We start from the raw sequence: 20,216 nt of genomic DNA, 5'->3' as shown, positions 1-20,216 counted from the left end.
GCGACATCTTGGGGTCCATATCCATAGGACACTCAAAGCTGCTGCGCAGGTTGACAGTATTGTTAGATTAGATTAGATTCAACTTTATTGTCATTGTGCTGAGTACAGATACAAAGCCAATGAAATGCAGTTAGCATCTGACCAGAAATGCAAAGAATTGTGTTATTTGCAAAATAACTGTGAATAAAAAGTAAGCGCTACAGCACACAAGTATAAAAGTACTGAGACAGTACAATATGGGTGCAGTACTACTTAGCGCTGTGATGTGAGGTTCAGCAGGGTTACAGCCTCGGGGAAGAAGCTCTTCCTGTGCCTTCTGGTGCGGGAGTGGAGGCTCCTGTGGCGCCTACTGGATGGAAGGAGAGTAAAAAGTCCATGGTTAGGGTGAGATGCATCCTTGATAATGCTTTTCGCCCTGCCCAGGCAGTGTTTATGGTAGATGTTCTCAATGGTGGGCAATTGGGTGCCGATAATCTGCTGGGCAGTTTTCACCACACGCTGGAGTGCTTTGCGGTCCGATATGCGACAGTTGCCATACCACACTGAGATGCAGTTGGTGAGTATACTCTCAATAGTAAAAGACCGTCAGTATCCTGGGACAGAGGTGAGCTTTCTTGAGGCCTCGCAGGAAATAGAGGCGCTGTTGCGCCTTTTTGATCAGGATGGAGGGGTTCAGGGACCAGGTGAGATCCTCGGAAATGTGGACAGCAAGGAATTTGAAGCTTGATACACGCTCCACTACAGGTCCGTTGATGTAGATGGGGACGTGAGTGTAGCTCCTAGCATGCATGAAGTCCACAATGATCTCCTTGGTCTTCTGGGTGTTAAGGGCCAGGTTGTTGTCAGCATACCACGCTGCCAGGTGCTGGACCTCATCCCTGTAGGCCGTCTCGTCATCCCCTCTGATCAAGCCAACCACCGTGGTGTCGTCTGTGAACTTGATTATGGAGTTAGAACCGTGTACAGGAATGCAGTCATAGGTGAAAAGGGAGTACAGAAGAGGGCTCAGCACACAGCCTTGAGGCACGCAGGGTGAGCCTTCAGGGTGAGAGTGGAGGAGGAGAGGTTGTGTCTAACTTAACTGATTGGAGTCTGTTAATCTGATGTTTCTTTCTTCTCATCACCACTCCTCCTTGTAGTGCATAACATTTTTATTTTTTTCTAACTATCTCCATGTGTACTTTGACAATATATCCTAAGTATATACAAATATGTCCTAATGGTGCTGTGTTTTTATCTCTCTGTTTCCCATCGCATGATGTTTCTGTCATGGTCCGGATCGGGATCCCTTTAAATTTACTTTGTTTATGTTACGATTTGGATCGTTGACTCCCTGTTTCCCTTTGGTTCCCTGTTTTCCCGTGTCCCTTGGCCTTGGTGATTGAAGGCAATTTACTCCCGACTGAACCGGTAGTTTATAGTCTCTGGCTTTCAGCTGTTCGGCGTGAGAGCGTCTGCAAAGTCACCAAAGGTACGGTGTGCCAATGTCATCTGGCCGGAGCAAGCCTAGTCTCTGCCCGAAGCGAGCGCCGGTAATTCGCCTTTCATCACCGGAGCAACCCTGTCAAGTTACCTCGCCAAAGCAAGCTTGCAAAGTTTCCTCACCGAGGTGGGTCCGTCAGTTAACCCACCGGAGGGAATCAAGAACCGCTGTCTACTGTTCCCGGGCCGAGTCGAGACTCGCCACTACCCAGAGGCTCCAAATCAAGTTGTGGCCCTGGCGGCATCCACGTACCGAGTCAAGTCCTGGCCCTGGCGGCATCCAAGTTCCGAGTCATGTCCTGGCCCTGGCGGTCTGTGATTCCTGTCCTACTCCCCTGTCTGTATCCCTTCTCTGCCCCTCTTGCCTCTAGCCCTCGTCTGCAGCCCTCGCCTGCACTTCGGTCTAGTTCTATTGCCGGAGCTAGATAGGTACTGTCTGGTGTTTTTTCGTGTTGGTCTTGTCTTGTCCTCGCCTCCGTGGGGTAAGTCAGGCCGTCTTGCCGTTGCTCCGCGGGGGGGGGGGTGGGGGTCATGAGTCCCGGTCCTATATCCTGTACCCAAGGAGGGGTCCCGGCTCTCTGTTCTGTGTGTGAGTCTGGGCCCTATGTCCTGTACCCAAGGAGGGGTCCCGACTCTGTGTTCTGTGTACGTGTCTATGGTTCCATGTACCTGCTCTCCCGAGACCGAGGCTCTGTTTTCCATGTTCTTCCTCTCCCTAGCCCATGTCATGTCCTTGCCTGGTTCTGGGGTCCGAGCCCAAGGCAAGACCCAGGTACTGGGTCCTTGCCCAGTCTCTGGCTCGGAGTCCATACCGGAGCCTCTTCATGTTGCCTCTAGTTTTGGGATCTGATTCCGAGTCCTAGCCTAGACCCTTAGTCCCAGCCTAGTCGTAGTCCTGAGTCCTTGTCCAGTTGGCTATTCCTGCTCCTGCCTTGCTCTCCTGGTATCGAACAATGAACTCAATTTAATTAACCTCACAAGATGTGTCTTGCATTTGGGTCCACCCTTGCTCCCAGTGCCCCACCATTGTGACAGTTTCTGCTTGTTAACGTAGTACATGAGGAAAAGAATCCGTGACTTACTTTTGACTTTGGAAATCTATTCTCTGCCAATCCCTGTCACAGCAAATGTCCCATGAAACAATGCTTTGTGAAGACTGTCAGACTGCCTGATGAAATAGTTAGGTTGAGATTGGATAGGCTTGTTTTGGTTAAAACTGTTATTTCTGTTTGGCTTTATTTACTTCCACCAATCAGTCATGGTTGAACTTAAGATGAAGAGCATTTTTATGTTAATTGGGTACAGTAATGGGTAAGGCAGGCGATTAGCTTATTCCTATAAAGCTGCAAAAATAATTTAATAGTGTATTGTAACAATCTTTATCAAAAGTTTAAATTTACAAGGTTGCCACCAGTTCCCCAGTTACAAATAGCTAGCCAAATTTTCAGTGTTTAAAAATGGAATAGTGTTACACTGAACTCCATGTTTTGCTTTTACTAAATGTTTGTTATGCTTTTGTTTTTATTCTTCATCTGTAGACTGACAGAAGAAAACAGAAAGCATCAGGAAATGATTGTGGAGATTTGTGCAGAAAAAGACAACTTGAAGGATGAACTGAAAAAGCGTTCGGAAACAGAAAAGCAACATATCAACATGATAAAACTAGTAAGGCACTTACGGAACTATGAATGCAAATTTATTATAACGGGACTGATTTTGAATTATTGGTATGGTACAGATTACTGGAAAGATGAGGCACATTTTAAAATTAGCTTATAAAAACTCTGATAATCCAGCACAACTGGCACTGCAGTGGTACCAGATAAACAATTTTGTTTTGAATATTTGGAAGTCACACCTGTTAAATCTCTAACACACTATCATTTCACTTTTGTTTAACATGTTTCACAATTGTATAATAAACTTTTTAGTAAACCTAGTTAGCTTAAATGGAAAGGAAAACCGAACCATGTTTAATTCAAAGAAAGCAGGAAATAAACCTTGTTCAATAATTCCTTCTCCTTCAATTCCCCACTGTGGCCTCTTACTTGCCTATCACCTCCCACTGGTGCCCCTCCTTCTTCCCATTTTCCATGGTCCATTACATTCCTTCTTCTCCAGCCCTTTGCCTTTTCCACTTATCACCTCCTGGCTTCTTACTTCATCCCCCCCACCACCTTCTTATTTTGGCTTCCTTTCCGGTCCTGAAGAAGAGTCTCGGCCTGAAATGTCGACAGTTTTATTTCTATAGGTGCTGCCTGGCCTGCTGCGTTCACCAGCAACCTTTATGTGTGTTGCTTGAAATTCCAGCATCTGCAGATTTCCTCGTGTTTGCGTCCTCCAGCATTTTGTGTGTGTTGCCCTGGCCATATGCCCTGTTTGAAGCCCTATCCCCAATTCTGGAACAGCAAGTGAGCCAGATGCCTAAACATCAGGATTTTTCAATCAGATATTGGATTTTTGGAGTTTGCTGTATCAACATTGAAGTATAAGAGACAATGATGGGGCTTTTGTGGTTGTAACAATGATAAAATTCTCTGTTTTTGCAGTTGTTGCTTGTAAAGCATTTATCACCTGCATATATGAAGTTAAAACAGAGCAATACACACAAATACTGGAGAAACTCAGCAGGTCAGGCAGTATCTACCCACCCACCTTCCTCATCACAGTTTCACCTCTTACCTGCCAGATTGTACTTCTTCCTCTCCCCACCTTCTTACACTTGCTTCTGTCTCTTCCTTCCCAGTCCTGATGAACGTCGACTGTTTACTGTTTTCCACAGATGCTGCCTGACCTGTTGGGTTCCTCCAGCATTTTATGTGTGTTGCTTTAGATTTCTAGCATTTTTCAGACTTTCTTGTGCTTTAACGAAGTTATAGTACTGGGAACCTGATTTGAGTTCATTACTTCATCTCCACAGGATGTAGCTGCAGTTGTGATAAACACAATATCCATGGTTTGATGTTAAATGTTGTGAATGAGCTTTAATGACATGCTAAATCGTAACTTCTTTTAAATAACCTCTCTTGCTCTGGAAACCTTATTTCATAACTGTGGGATGTTATTCTTTGCATTTAATATATTTTTAAAAAATTTATGGGTTTATGATATTTAAATTTCTAATTTCAATCTTATTTGTATGAACCCAGTTTTTAATTGTGCTTTCAATAAAATTGTTAATTTATTATTTCAATTCCACAAATGTTTCTTTCTATTTCCTTTCCTGTTAGGATTCTTTATTTTCGTTCTTTTGAGACTGCTTGATGACTTCATAATTTTTGATTGCCACAGATATTCTATAAATGGTGCCAGAGCAGAAGTCACTGAGAAAAAATATATGCCTACTAAATTTTAATGGCATTTTTATTTCAGATGTTCTCATTATGCATCGACTCCAGAATCTGGTCTAATCAGTTGGATTCTTGCAAATAAGTTGTAAGGATTTTAAATTAACTTTGGAGTTCATTTTAAACCCTGTTCACTTTTCTCTGTCCTGGTGAAGAGAAGCGATTTTACGTTTCTCCAATGATCTGAATAGGCAATTCTTGTTCTTCATATGAGCTGAGAGGATGAATGTGAGGATGCAAGGCAGCCAAATGTTAATGAGTTTTCATACAAGAGCCATTAATGAATTATCAAATGTTTTGTGAAAAAGTGTGAGAATTTCAAATTTGAGCCAAGCTACATGTGGCAGAGAAATAACTTTGTACTTCATCTGACTAGTTTTACAAAATCCAGAAATAGCCTTTGAACTGTTTCTGCAGTTACCATCAAGTCCCTTTTCATAATCTTAGAATTTTTCCACCGATTTAAACTACAGATTTCTTCACCTTTCCTTTAATCATATATTGGACTCTGCCCCAACTCCATAAGAAATTTCTCAGTTGCATATACAAAGACTTGACCATAGAAGTAGGAAATGCAAAAATGCAGATATATTCTGAGGAAAAAACAGGAGTATTCTACATGAGTAAACAGTTGACGTCTTAGCCTGAAACTTCGATTGTTTACTCATTTCCATAGATGCTGCCTGACCTGCTGGGTTGCTCCAGCATATTGTGTGTGTTGCTTTGGATTTAGTGTTCTGCAGATTTTTTTCCTGATTCTATATATACTGATTATTTAAAATGCAGGTAGATATTTTAGTTAATGCTGTTTTACAAGTTGAGCTTGTTGGACAGATAAATCATGAGAGAAACTAAATTGGAGAAAGCTTTACCTTTCAAGCTGAGGACCTTATGGGATACTTCAGGGAGTTGGCAGTTTTCATGCTTTGTCTCACATTTACATTGAGAAATTGGATCCATTGAATCTCGCTTTATAATACAGGCACAGAGGCCAGCTATAGCTGTCTTCTCTAGACATGACAAACCCCACTCGCTGGAGCAAAGCACATTTAAATCTCCTGTTTTCACATGAGATTCTAGGGTGAGTTATACAAACCATTACAATAAAAATATCCACAGCAATTTCACGTGGAAAGAGGATGTATAATTATTGTTTTCTGTCAGATGATTACTCTGATTTCTGAAGAACCATTATGATGTTAACATGTGTGGAATGTGCCATTTTGGATTGATGATTTAACAAGCCTTCAAAAAGCGATAACTCCAAAAGATGGCACTCACCATTAAGCATTAAGGATCCCCATCACCTCAGGACATGTCCTCTTCTCATTGTTACCATCAAGTAGGAGGTACAGGAGCGTGAACACACTCAATGTTTCAGGAAAAGCTTCTTCCCCTCTGCCATCAGATTTCTGAATGGACATGAACCCATGAATAATACCTCCATTCTTTTTTTTTCTGCAGTCAGTGGTTTTCCCATGCTTTCACAGTCCTTCTCTACTTGGTTGTGGAAGTTATCCCTATGGCATGTGACTCTGTGGGCCCTTGATGTGCACTTCAGGGCGGTCAACAGCTACCAGCATTTGCTGGCAAATGCTGGTGTATGATATGTTACTGATACCTAAGTATGTGAATGTGAATACAGCACCCTGCTGGTGTCTCTGTGGTGAGCAGTGATCTGTGAAATATTGCAGGGATCTGTTGTAGCCACTTGGAAGGTTTCTGTGCATGGTAGATCAGAGTCAATGTGATCCCGATAGGAAAAGCTGTCCAGTCACGTGGCTGAAGGTCTTCCTGCAGCATACCCCATTGCTATGTGATGACAGCCCTGGAAAGCCTGAGTCTGTGAATATAATCCTTATCATAGCATGTGCTTTCTATATTTGTCTCTTCTGTTGCTGTATTGCCTAGGCTCCATAATTGGAGCAAAATCCTTTTGCAATAGAGGTCATCAGACCATTTGCCTGCCTAGTTACCTGCTTATTAACTCTTAGTAATTCGTGTACAAGGATGCATGTGTCCCTCTCAATCAACTACTCAGTATCTCTTAAGTATCAGTGCTCAGTATAACTTTAATAAAATATTCTGCATTTCAGGGTTCTTTTTCTACAAAGTGGATTCCTTCACATTTCTACATTACTGTATATTTGAAGTACCTTGTCTTGGCACAGCCTGTCTATATTCCCTGAAGCCCCTCTGTGTTTTCCCCACAGTCTATATTATTACCTCAGTGTATGTTATGGACAAACATGGTTATGTAAGCTGGATTCCCTCATGCAAATCATTGATCGAGATAGTGAAGAGCAGTGATGCCAGTAATGCCGCAGTAGTCCCAGCCTCCGAATGTGAGAATGGCTGTTTTATTCCAGCAGATTCCTGCCTCTATTCAAATGTCAGTCCGCAGCCCCAATACCATGTGCTCTAACTTTGTTTTGTAATATCTTGCATAAAAGGTTACTGAAGACTTTCTGAATGCTCAGTCATACCACAACTGCTAGTTCTCTTTTCAGTTCTACTGTGTACGACTTTAAAGAGTAGCAGATTTGTCAAATGTGATATTTTTCCTTGCATAAATCAATTTTGATTCTGCCCAGTCACATTGTAAGTGCAAGGTTGTCACTTTCTTAGTAATAGATTGTATGTCTTCCTTACTATTGATGTCAAGCTATCCAGTCTGCAATTTAAGATTTCATTCCTTTTCTGATTAATAGTGTTATATTCACTACCTTCTAGCCTGTGATTTGTTCAAAATTCTGTGGAAATACAAATGATGACAACTAGTGAATCCACAGTTTCTTCTGAAACCTTGTAATGCTGGTTATTAGTTCAGGGAGCTTATTGCTTTTCAGTTCCATTAATTTTACAAATAATAGTTTTTCACAGATTCCTTTAACTTTATCATTCACACCTAGAACTGTTCTCCATTAATTTCTGGGAAATCTCTTGTGTCTTCTGTGAAGTCTTATGCTGGTGCATTGCAATTTTTTTTTTTATTTTTGCCAATTCTGCTTTGCTTTCCTTGTTATTTATGGGGGCTCTTTCTGAATTGGTGGCTATAAGAAGGACATGATTCAGCTCAAAAGAGTGCAGTAAAAATTGTTACCTGAACTGGAAGGCTTGAGACACGAGGAGAGATTGGGATATTTCTGAAGAGTGAAAAAAAGCTGAACAGTAACCTTTTAGTAGTTTATAATATTATGACAGGTAGATGGTCACTCATTTTCTTAGCAAGGGGAGTCTAAAGTTAGAGGGCATGTGTCTTAATCGGAGAGGGAAGGTGGGTGGGTATATTGAACAAGCTACTAGAGTTGCTTATAGAGGAAAGTGCAAGTATCATGTATGAGGAACATTTGGCCATGTACATGGATAGGACAAGTCTAGAGGAAGATGGATCAAACACAGACCATGGGATTGGTTTAGTCGGTATCTTGGTTGGCATGCACAAGTCGGTGGAAGTGTTTGTTTCCTTGCTATATAACTATGAATTTATCTATGAATAAATTCTGAATTTTTCTTAATCCTCAAACTTTTCTTTTGGAAACATTTGATCTAATAATAAAAATAATAGTTATAACTATTATTAGACCAAATGCTACCAAAAGAAAAGCCCAAGGATTAAGAAAATTTCAGAATTTATTCATAGATACATCTCTCATGCAAACTGTCACTAGACCAATTTTTCTGTTTTTTGTTAATCTTGAAAGGATATATATTAGTTGCGAACTATCTATTTATTATTTTAAAACAAGCCATTTATATGGTTTTCCAAATTTTCCATGGCCATCTCGAGCCTTATCCCTTTATAGTTTGCTTAGATTTAAAACTTAATTTGAGATTTATCCAAATCCTTCCGATATTTATTTTGGGAAATCTATCATATTATGATAACTTCATCAAAAAATTCCAAACCTATAGATTACTAATGACACACACAAAATGTTGGAGGAACTCAGCAGGCCAGGCAGCATCTATGGAAAATAAAGTACAGTCGATGTTTTGGGCCAAGACCCTTGGGTTGACTGTACTTCTTTCCATAGATGCTGCCTGGCTTGCTGAGATCCTCCAGCATTTTGTGTGTGTTGTTTGGATTTCCAGCATCTGCAGATTTTCTCTTACTTGTGATTAGATTGCTAACGAACTCGTACTTTTTCGTTAAGTACATGAGAAGTACTTAAAGTTATTCAGGCTACAAATAACTGTAAACAGGGAAATAACTGTAATACAGTCATGAAAACATATTATTTAATCCCCATTAACTTGTGATTAAAAATTTTCAATCGGCTTACAAACATATAAAACACAGAATTGGCAACTCACCATGGATTCACTTATCTCTTGTAGATGGAAGCCAAAGTTGAAACCCTAATGGAGGAAATAAAAACCACGAAGGAAAGGCTGATTTCTCAGGATGCTGCGGCCAAAAACGCCATTCAGCAATTGCAAAGAAATCTGACTTTTCAGATAGAACAAGTAAGAATGTCTTCAATATAAGATGTATTTTTAAGTAGTAGATTTTTGTTCAAAAATAATTATTTTGATTTATTTGTTCTCTGATGAAAATTTATCCATCTTGCCCCACAGCTTTGATTTCCCCCAGCTTCTCTTGCCTTCTTTCTGAATATTGTCTGCACATGGGTCCAATTGGGTACACGGTATTTTGTAAAATATCCTGCTCTCTGGATTGCTCTGTTATTTTTATAAAAATATCAGTTGGCAGGGTGGAAATGCGTCTCTACCAAAGGAGGTGTAAGTCACTCCTTCCCTCTGTTAGCCTGTAAGTCACCCTTGGGCAAAGTGTTGCACCTGCTTAGCCCCTACCCCCACCTCCTCCCACCCCCCGATCAGGGTTACGTGAAGCCATGGGGCAAGTGGTGGATGGTCGTATGAGCAACTGATGCATATTACAAGTCCTGGTTGTGCGATCAGAGACATCAGGCAGACAATCTCTGAAGACTCGATAATGGCTGGGGTCACCCATCTTGCCCAGAAAAAGGCAATAGCAAAGCGCTTCTGTGGGAAAATTTGTCAAGACCAGTCATGGTAATGGAAAGACCAGGATCACCCACGTCATATGACATGGCACATAACTAACAAGTGAATAATAATGTATTTCTATTCTTTAAATAATTTTAACTTGACTGTGGTTAAGCTTCTTGGTTTGCCTTTGTTTGATATTCACGTTTATATATCCATGGAGTTGGCAAATTCATCATCCAGTTTCAGCTATCATTTTAAGTCTGGAAGTGATTTGCACTCCGAAGGGAAATGTGCTCTCTTACAAATCACATTTGATTAATGCTTGAAATTTAACAGGTGTTGAAGTATCTATTAGCAATATGTAATCCCTTTGTTTAATGAGGGACTTTAGTGTATTAAAGAGGTTGGTTTTAACTGCTGCATTCCACATGTTTGAAAATTAGGTAAGCTAGTATCATTAACAGCATACACTAAAGTTACACATTCACTTTCCCATGGCACAATTTAATCGTTACTTTGGTTAGTTTGGTAAGTGGATTATTAACTAATTACAAAGGAGAAGGGCAGATACTATGTTTGTTGAGCAATGAATTTTCTAAAAATAATGATTGCACAATCATTCCTTATGCAAATTTTGAATTATTTAAGTTAATAAGGTTGAGTTGATTTTAGTTTTGTTAATACTAAGCATTGATGCAAACATGGACCTGAATTCCAGGGGTGAGGTCAGCGTGATAGCAAGGCTACTTCTGATATAAATAAATTCTCATTTAGTAAACATGTATGTATGGTATATAGTTAAATGACAACAAACTTGACTTAATTACGTGTTGTCAGGGCTTTTGTAAAACTGGGGTCAAAAAGAAAACCTTCCATTGGTTGCTGCTATAATTTGGACAAAACAAGGTGATTGGGAGTGTTGGAGAGTAATTATCCCACCTCCCTGATAGAAGTGCAGTAATTCCTTAGGGTAGTATCATAGGCCTGGCCATCTTCAGCTGCTTCATCAGTATCCTTCGTTCCATCATAAACTTGGAGGTCGGAATGCTTGCTTATAGTTTCACAGACAATCACCATCTCAGCAAAGAAGAATCTGTACATCCACTCTTGATGTTCAGTAATATGACATTGTCTGAGGGTGAGAGGGGTTGTCACCCTCGACCAGAAACTTAATCGGACTATTAATATAAACAGCTAACAGAACAGGTTAGAACTTCCTGGTGGCCAAACATTTTAATTCTGATTCCCAGTCTTGTTCCAACATATCGATCCTTGGCTTCCTTTTGGGCCAGGATTGAGGAAACCCTCAGGGTGGAGGAGCAATATCTTTTCCAGGTAGGCTCCAACTTGATGGCATGAATATCAATTTCCCTCTCCCCTCTTCCTGTATTCCCCACTTTGACCTTTTACCTCTTCTCACCTGCTTATCACTTCCCTCTGGGTCCCCTCCTCCTTCCCTTTCTCCTATGGTCCATTCTCCTCTTCTATCAGATTCCTTTCTCTCCAGCCCTTGATGTTTCCTACCCACCTGGCTTCACCTATCACCTTCCAGCTAGCCTCTTTCCCCTCTCCTCACCTTTTTATTCTGCCGTCTTTTCCCTTTTTAGTCCTGAAGGAGGGTCTCAGCCCGAAATGTCGACTGTTTATTCATTTCCATGGATGTTGCCTGACTTGCTGAGTTCTTCCAGCACTTTGTGTGTGTTGCCTTGGGTTGCTTTTATAAGCACCTATCAAAGGTTGGGTATACTCATCTCCTGATTCTCCTGACACTCAAACCACCACTGTCAACAAGTCTGATGTGTGATTATGGTCTTTCCATTTGACTGAATGAGCAGAGCTTGATATGATCGAGATAAAGCAACCTGTGAGAATGACACCATTTGTAAACATAGTTTTCTTCTGCAATCAATTACCCACATTAGTGCTGTGGACCATCTACAAAATACACTGTCAGTACTTGCTTCAACAACATCTCCTAGATCTTTGAAAGTATATATCAATATGGAAGTGTATTATGACAATTTACATCAAAGATTATTCAGCATCAACAGGGGTCTATTCCAAATTTACTAATGACCTAGAGGAAGATCATTTGATCCAGGGGTCCCCAATTTTTTTCACACCGCGGACTGGTTTAATATTGACAATATTCTTGCGGAACGGGGGGGTTGAGGCGGGGGGAGGTGTTAGTCAACAGTGGGTTTTTCAGGGAATAAGGAAAGGTGCAGCTGACTCATATGGTTTCATATCGCCAAATCATAGTTTCCTCGCAGCCCAGTAGCATGTGCTTTGCGGCTCGGTACCGGTCCGTGGCCTGGTGGGTGGGGACCACTGATTTGACCCATCAAGTCTCTGCCGGTTCTTGGTAGTATCTCATTTCTTCCACTTATTCCTTCTTGCATGCCAATCAATTCCAATCTGATTCTCGTATTGTCCGCCTGTATTAGGCGGCTGTGAGGTAACAGCACTATCTGCTGCACCATTACTACCCTGTGGTACTTCGAAGAAAAGTAAGGAATTCTCCCAATGTACTGGTGAAATTTGTCTCTTAACAATTCATATTACAAAAAGTATCTGCTGGCTATTCATTTCCACTGCTGATGTAGCCATTTTGTTATCTTAATTGTTTTTGAAGATTACGTCAAAGGTTAAGCTTGATTGTGTGTTATCGATTTAATCATTATTGAGGTAAGCAAAGACTTTGAACTGAGAAATAAATGATGATTTGCTGAGCAATACTCTGGAGAGTGCATTAGGGCTAGTTAAAATTTTAATAATAAATTTGTCTTGGTACATTTTGCTTGTTTCATTTTCCTTGATCATGATTTGTCTTTATTCCAGATGTCTGTAACTGCTTATAATGTGGATAATTAAGAGAAATGCTTCATTTAGCAGTGGTCTAATTCTTATTTTGAAAATTGTGAATATATACAGTAGTGTGCAAAAATCTTAGGTGTGTGTATATGTGTGTGTGTGTGTGATAGAGCCAGGGAGCCCAAGACCTTTGTGAATTGTAGTAATTTTATGTATTTCACTGTATTGCTGCAAAAAAAATTTGTGACATATGTAAGTGATGATAAACCTGATTTTGATGTGTGTCTCTATTGTGAACTGAGAGTGGGAAGGGGGCAGAGAGAGGGGAATCGTGGTGGGGAAGGGAGAGTGGAGGGAGTGGGAAGCACCAGAGAGACATTCTGTAATGATCCATAAATAAATTGTTGGAATCGAATGACCTTGCCTGGTGTCTCAAGGCTGAGTGTGTCTCCACTCATGCCACCCTGCATCCCTGGTGCTTCTTCTCTGCCACGTGTCCCACATCCCTTCCACGTCACTCCACCTTCGCCATTCCCAACAGCCTTTGCTCCGTGGATTTACAAACTCACTTTCCGGTCCACATTGACAAATACAGTACTGTGCAAAAGTCTAAGGCACCCTGGCTATATATACTGTATGTGCTGAAGACTTTTGGATTTCACAGTAATTTTGTCCAAATTATGTTTGCATTCAAGCTTAATTTACATTGCTTTATTTTGTGAATGTTAATGAAATATGTGTTGTTTCAGTTTTCTGTCTTTAAAAAGCAGACTTGTTATTGGTTGTGTTCTTACTGTATAGACTAACAAAAAATGTGAAGAGGCGCGACAAGAAAAAGAAGCCATGGTAATGAAATACGTTCGTGGAGAAAAAGAGGCACTTGATCTTCGAAAAGAGAAGGAAGGGATTGAAAAGAAGTTACGTGATGCAAACCGAGAGCTGGAGAAACTGACAATGAAGACCAAGCAGCTCACACAAGAGAAGACAAGATTGCAACAGCTATACGAGGCCAAGGTAATCTGTCAAAGTCATAGCTTCATTCTCGAGGGAGATGCAGTAAATTAATTGTAGAAATGCTGACCTCAGTTATTAAAGAGGAAATTTTCCCTCTTTTGATTTCTAGCATAATATCTATCCAGAAGGAGTCTTTCTTTCTTTAGAGGAGGTTTTTCTCTTCAGAATATGACAAATTCTTGGAGTACAGTTTTATGCCCAGGAGTTGTCTCCCACTTTGAGCCTTTGGTTTATACACCTGTTGTATAAAGGGATAATTTTTCCTAGATTGCTCTTCATGGGTTATCTTTCACTTTATTACATAATGTCTACATTGCAAGGTTGACCCTAGTGCCAAAGCATGCTGTGCTCAGAGCAAAACTATAGTGTTCAGTCAAAAGAAAATTGTAACAGCTTTTTTTTTGGGAAACTAAGGAATGCTGAGTTGATCTGATATTTGTTAAAGCTTTGAATTGCACCTTTTATTACAGCAGTTTCATTCACTTCCAAGCATCCATTTAGTCATTATTGACTCATCAAAGGTTGAAGTACATTTATTATCGAAGTATCTATACTATAAAGAACCTTGAGATTTGTTTCCATACAGGCAGTCACAAAACAAAGAAACCCACTCCAGCAATGGCCATAGATTAGCTTGTTCCTCACTCTCCTGGCTGTGCCCCGACACCTTGATTAAGCCTGTACACACCACGCCACAACCGTCTGCACCTCCGAGACTTTAATTCATGCTGCAAAAATGCCAGCTTGTACAGGCATACCCTCATTAGAAGTTGCAAGCCATTTTGCAGACATTATTGGTGGAAAAAAAATTGAATAAATTGGCAAGGGAGCAAGAACGTTTACACAAATGGGACGCAGAACGTGAACTAATATGTGATTGGTTAAGAGTGGCTCAGTGCGTTTGTAAAGCGCTTTCATTGGCTGATTGAATGCTTAATGGTGGCCGCTCTTGAGAAGATTTAACTGTTGTTTAGAATGAATTTTTATCATTTAAAACAAATTGAATAACTGGGTTGTAACGAATCAGCGCTATGTAGGGTAGTGTTATGCGGGGTCTGAGTGTATATATGCAAACAGTAAAACTGCTCAGTATATTGGGAAACAACAGGAATACTGCAGATGCTGGAAATTCAAGCAACATACATCAAAGTTGCTGGTGAACACAGCAGGCCAAGCAGCATCTATATCCTGACGAAGGGTCTCGGCCTGAAACGTCGACTGCGCCTCTTCCTATAGATGCTGCTTGGCCTGCTGCGTTCACCAGCAACTTTGATGTATGTTGCCAGTATATTGGGAATACTGATAGGGTGAATATTTTCTTTATTTATTTCAGATTTCCAACATCTGCAACATGTTATTTTGCCATACCTACTTTAAAAATCTGTATATGTTTTATGGTTGCAGGAAGGGGAAGCCACAAGGCTCAACAGAGAGGTTGAAAAACTGAAGGAAGACATTAATTCCAACATCATCAAAGTGAAATGGGCCCAAAACAAGTTAAAAAGCGAAATGGATACACACAAGGTTTGTCAAATTTTTGCAAGTCTTTTTTATAATCATTTCAGCTCTTTATGCTTCTAGACCAGGGGGTTCCCAACCTTTTTTATGCCATGGACCAATACCAGTAAGCAAGGGGTTTGTGGACCCAGGTTAGGAATCACTGCTCTAGAGGTTAATGTCAAAGGAACATTAAAATCTTTTACATACGGGTACTTTACTGTTTATTCATTTCCATAGATGCTGCCTGATCTCCTGAGTTCCTCTAGCATGGCATGTGTGTTACTCTGGATTTCCAGCATCTGCAGAATCTCTTGTATGCTTCTCAGAATGGTTGCTAATGGATGGGTGTGATCAAAAGCCTAGAAATGATGAGGCACAAATATCTATAGAATTGTAGGACTAGAAGGGACTAGGGAGTAGAACTGTGGAGGTGGTTGAAATCATTGAAATTAATTCAATCTCAATAATTTTAAAATAGGTATTATTTTCAACATTAAGTTTAACACTGGTATAAACACACATGTTCTGTTGCTTACTCTCATTTGTAGAATCAATTGAAAGTGGTTGTCAATGTCTCTGCAGTAGAAATCACCAACTGTCCTGTCCCTCTCTCTTATTGACTTTCCCAGCCAGGATGATGATGAAGGTTAAACAACTCCCATATTTGTTACAGAATGTTGATACTTTGCCTATTAAGTTTCTAGTTGTTTGCAGAACTTGCCCATCAGACAAGGGGCAAATCTTTCTGGTGAATCCATCCCTTCTCATATTGACCCTATACACTGAATAGAGAGCGCTTGATTCTGTGTCTTTGTATAATTTTGCTGAAAGAGAAATGTTGATAAGAAGCAGAATAGGCCTGAGATATTTCCTTGGGGGACTTCAGAGTTGGTGGTTGGGATGTAGGAGAAAATATGATGACTCTATAAACTATGAACTATTTAAATAAAGAAATGAATTATTTTATTAATACATATGATGCAAATATATAATCTTTTGCTTTGTGGAAGCTAATGTTAACCTTGTTGCTGCAGAAGGTTGAGTTGAGTGACTTGATTCTATAATATCATATGAAAAAAATAATGATTCAGGCACCACAATAGCGTGGTGGTTAGTGCAACGCTATTATAGAGTTCAGAGTTCATTCCCATCATCCTCTGCGAGGAGTCTCTGTATGTCCATTCCAATGGAATACGTGGTGGGTCTTCTCTTGGTGCTCTGGCTTCCGCCCTCAGTCCAAGGACATACTAGGTAGGTTAATTGGTCATTGTAAATTGTCATGCAATTATGTTTGATTAGGTTAACTTAGGTTAGATCAGGGTTATTAGGAATTGCTGGATTGGCAGGACTCAAAGGCCAGAAGGGCCTGCTCTGCACTGTATCACTAAATAAAGAAATGAATTATTTTATTAATACATATGATGCAAATATATAATCTTTTGCTTTGTGTAAGCTAATGTTGTTCACCTTGTTGCTGCAGAAGGTTGAGTTGGATGACTTGGAGTCACTGTGGCAGGGAAGTCTGAATGTAAGGATTTGAACTGGAATTAGAGGAAACCTGGATTTTGGAGATTACATATCTTACTGGGATAGAGTTTTGCACTGAGGATTTGAAAATATAGGATTTTAGAAAAATCAAATCCTGCACTCTTAGGATTCACTGTTTAAAGCACTTTAGTTATCAAGAAAGAAAATAGACTTTTGGTGTGAATATTGAATAAGTTTGCATTAAAAATATTGCATTTTAAAAATAGATAAATTTTCAAATTCACACCAGGGATTCTTGAGCAACATACACTCAATGCTGGAGGAACTAAGCAGGTCAGGCAGCATCTATAGAGGGAAATTATCTGTCATCGTTTTGGTCCAAGACCCTTCACAGGACTGGAAAGCAACGGGGAAGAAGCTAGAATAAACTGTCAAATATATTGGGCCCCTTTTATCCCCTCATTCTGTTTTAGTTTCTTGACAAATCAGACTGAATAATTTGCATTTCTGCATTGCTGCTTTTATCATTCAATACATTTTCAATTTACACTATTTTCTAACCTGACTATATTTTGCATCACCACCAGATGGCACTATAGGATTTGGGCACCAAGTACAAATGACTGCTTCATTACAGAATTGTTTTGCTTGTAGAGTGATTACATGTTTTGCAAATGACATCAGGAATAATGTCATATGGTAAAGTAAAAGGGAATCATTTCATGATAATAGGGGGTACACATTTTACTTTCAACATGTTTTAAATGTTTGTATTTGCTAACAGTTGGAGTTGAGTTTGGTTATATTTTGAAAGGGAAATGTTAAAATGTATTTTTTAATGTTAATCCTTAACAATTATGGTTATTTAATGGAGTCTGTAGAGTTGATTCCTGACCCTTAAAACACATTGTGTTACCTTTTTATTTACCAGTTGTCCTTTACTCTTCCATCCTTATTAATGTAACATTTATTAAAATTTAAGTCATGGCTTTGTATGCATGAGAAACTGAGAGGCTAATTATATAAATTGAAAATCAAATTATACTTGGAAAATTAAGTGTGCTGTCTTATTAATAATGCATAATAGAGTTTGTGAAAGTTTATTGGAACTATCCATCTCAAATTACGCATATTCCAACTGGATTGTATATTAAATCCACAAAAATATTTTGCTGACCACCTGAATTAAGGACAAATTTCTCAGAATCTGATTTATGATCTCTGCATGTGATTATGAAACTTCTTCTGTGGCAGCAACGTAGTGCAAAGACATAACAGTCTACAAATTACAAAAACTAAATAGTACAAAGAAAAGGAATAACAAGAAAGTGCTCATGGGTTCATGAATTGTTCAGAAATCTGATGGCAAAGGGGAAGAAACTATTCCTGACTCATTGACTGTGTGTCTTCAATCTTCTGTACCTCCTCTCTGACGATAGTAAAAAGAAGGGAGTGGTGAGGATCATACCTTCGTGAGGCAGCACATCTTGAAGATGTTCTTAATGGTGGAAAGTGTTGTGTCCATGATGGAGGCACGACCCTCAGCAGCCTCTTCTGATCCTCTGCACTGGCGCCTCCGTGGACAGTGATGCAGATAGTAATGCAATACAGATGTACTCTCCCAAGGTACATCTGTAGAAATTTGTTAGAGTCTTTGGCGACATACCAGATCTCAAGCTCCTAATGAAATATAGCCACCTCCTTCTTCTTAATTGCATCAATACTTTGGGTCCAGGGTGGATTTCTGGCATGTTGACACCCAGGAACTTGAAGCTGCACAATCTTTTTTTTTACTGCTTATCTTTATGAGGACTGGTGTATGTTCTCCTGATTTCCCTTTTTCTGAGGTTCATCATCAGTTCCTTGGGCTTTCTGACATCAAGTGCAAGGTTACAGTTGTGGCATCGCTCAACAAGTTGATGTGTCTCAGTCTTGTACGCCTCCTCATCACCATCTGAGTGAATTTATAGATGGCATCTGAGCTGTGCCTACCACACTAGTCATGATTGTAGGAAGAGTAGAGCAGTGGGTTAAACACACATCCATGAGGTAGGTGCATTTGTGTTGGTTGTCAGAGAGGTAGAGATGTTATTTCCGATCAACACTGACTGTGGTCTCCTGATCACAAAGTCAAGAAAACAGTGGTAGAGAAAGGTACAGAAAGTATAGCTTCCGGTCAAGATGACACCAGCGTACAACGCTCCCTCGGTTGACATCTTCCAGATAGCTGATGAAAATATCATTTATCTTCTTTTACGTCTATTTTCCACCTTAAATGTTTTTCTGGGACTGTTAGAGCCTGTAATTTACAGTTTGAAGATCGCTTGAGTGATCCACCGTTTTGCTGTCTCCAAGAAGATTCCAGGAATCTAGCACAGCCGTGATGCAAAGGTACTTTGAGATGGGGGCGCGAACTGATTTCTAACTCCATTTCGCCGGTTAAAGTATCCATTAATCGTCGATTAAAGCATCAAGGAATATTGAGACATTGAGGTGAATGCGGAAGACGAGCGAGAGTCCAGCACAGACTGCCCTCCTTTTGACCGCTGCAGGAGAAGGAACCTGTGAGCAGCCTATCATTGTGTGGCTCACTGTGGCAGTTGGATTGGCCTCTCTCCCCTCTCTTTTGATGAATGTCGGTGATAATCATAGGATGGTGTTGTGCTTCTGTGTTTATGCATTGGAATATTGTGTTTATGGACTGTGGACATGTTCAATTTTATGGTTTTTATAACCTGTGTTATTAATCACCTGTTTCTTTTCTGTTTTGTTGTGCAAGGGGAGGGTGTTTGGGGGTTGATGTTCTATTGTGTTCTGTTAGTTTTTTTGGGTGAGGATGGGATTGTTTTTTGGGGGGTCGATGTTCCTGTTCCATTTTGTGTGGGGCCAGGGGGGGATTTTGGGTTGATGATCAGGATGCTGTTCTTTTTTGTGTGGGGGGGATGGGTTTGATGTTTCTCTCTGAATGGTTTTCATGTTCTTTCCTTGTGGCTATCTGGAGAAGACAAATTTCAGAGCTGTATACGGATATATGCTTTGATAATAAATGAACCTTTAAACCTTTTGAACTTTGAGACACCCAGGTTTTGAGGCATGTTTTTAGTATTGACAGAATGGTGGTGTTGAACAACAAGTTTAATCGATAAACAATAGCTTTATGGATGTACTGTGGTTGTCTGCATGCTCCAAAGCAGAATAGTGAGCCTGTAAGATTGGATCTGCTGTAGACCTGTTGTGATGGTAGATGAATTGCAGTAGGTCCAGGTTCTTTCTCAGGGAGGACTTAAGCCTAGTCATGACCAATCCCTCAATGTGAGTGCAACTGGGTGATAGTCATTGAGGCATCTCACCTTGCCCTTCTTGGGCGTCAGAATGATTGCTGCCCTTTTGAACCAGGTGAGAACCTCAGACTGCAGCAGTGAGAGATTAAAGATGTTCTTGAACACTCCAGCTATTTTGTTGGTACATGTTTTCAGTACCCGACAAGGTACATTCTCAAGGCCTGATATCTTGCTGGGTTCCTCTTGAAGGATATTTGGACATCAGTCTCCAAGACAAAACATCTTACAGATTGACCACTGATTTTCTGGCATC

General features: G+C 40.2%; 1 protein-coding gene across 4 annotated transcripts in view; it reads left to right on the top strand.

Moving 5' to 3' along the window:
- ccdc186 (coiled-coil domain-containing protein 186) overlaps positions 1 to 20,216 on the top strand; it is a 114,989-nt gene that overhangs the window by 33,302 nt on the left and 61,471 nt on the right. For all 4 annotated transcript variants that reach the window (XM_063071996.1, XM_063071997.1, XM_063071995.1 and 1 more), the window contains exons 3-6: positions 3,021 to 3,147; positions 9,171 to 9,299; positions 13,422 to 13,634; positions 15,039 to 15,158. In XM_063071996.1, the coding sequence (XP_062928066.1) occupies positions 3,021 to 3,147; positions 9,171 to 9,299; positions 13,422 to 13,634; positions 15,039 to 15,158 (589 nt within the window). The remainder of the gene's footprint in view (positions 1 to 3,020; positions 3,148 to 9,170; positions 9,300 to 13,421; positions 13,635 to 15,038; positions 15,159 to 20,216) is intronic.

This window comes from Mobula hypostoma, chromosome 19 (genome assembly GCF_963921235.1).
Source record: "Mobula hypostoma chromosome 19, sMobHyp1.1, whole genome shotgun sequence".
Taxonomy (NCBI): Eukaryota; Metazoa; Chordata; class Chondrichthyes; order Myliobatiformes; family Myliobatidae; genus Mobula; species Mobula hypostoma.
Note: the sequence above shows the minus strand (reverse complement) of the source record. Positions and strands in the feature narration are given on the sequence as shown.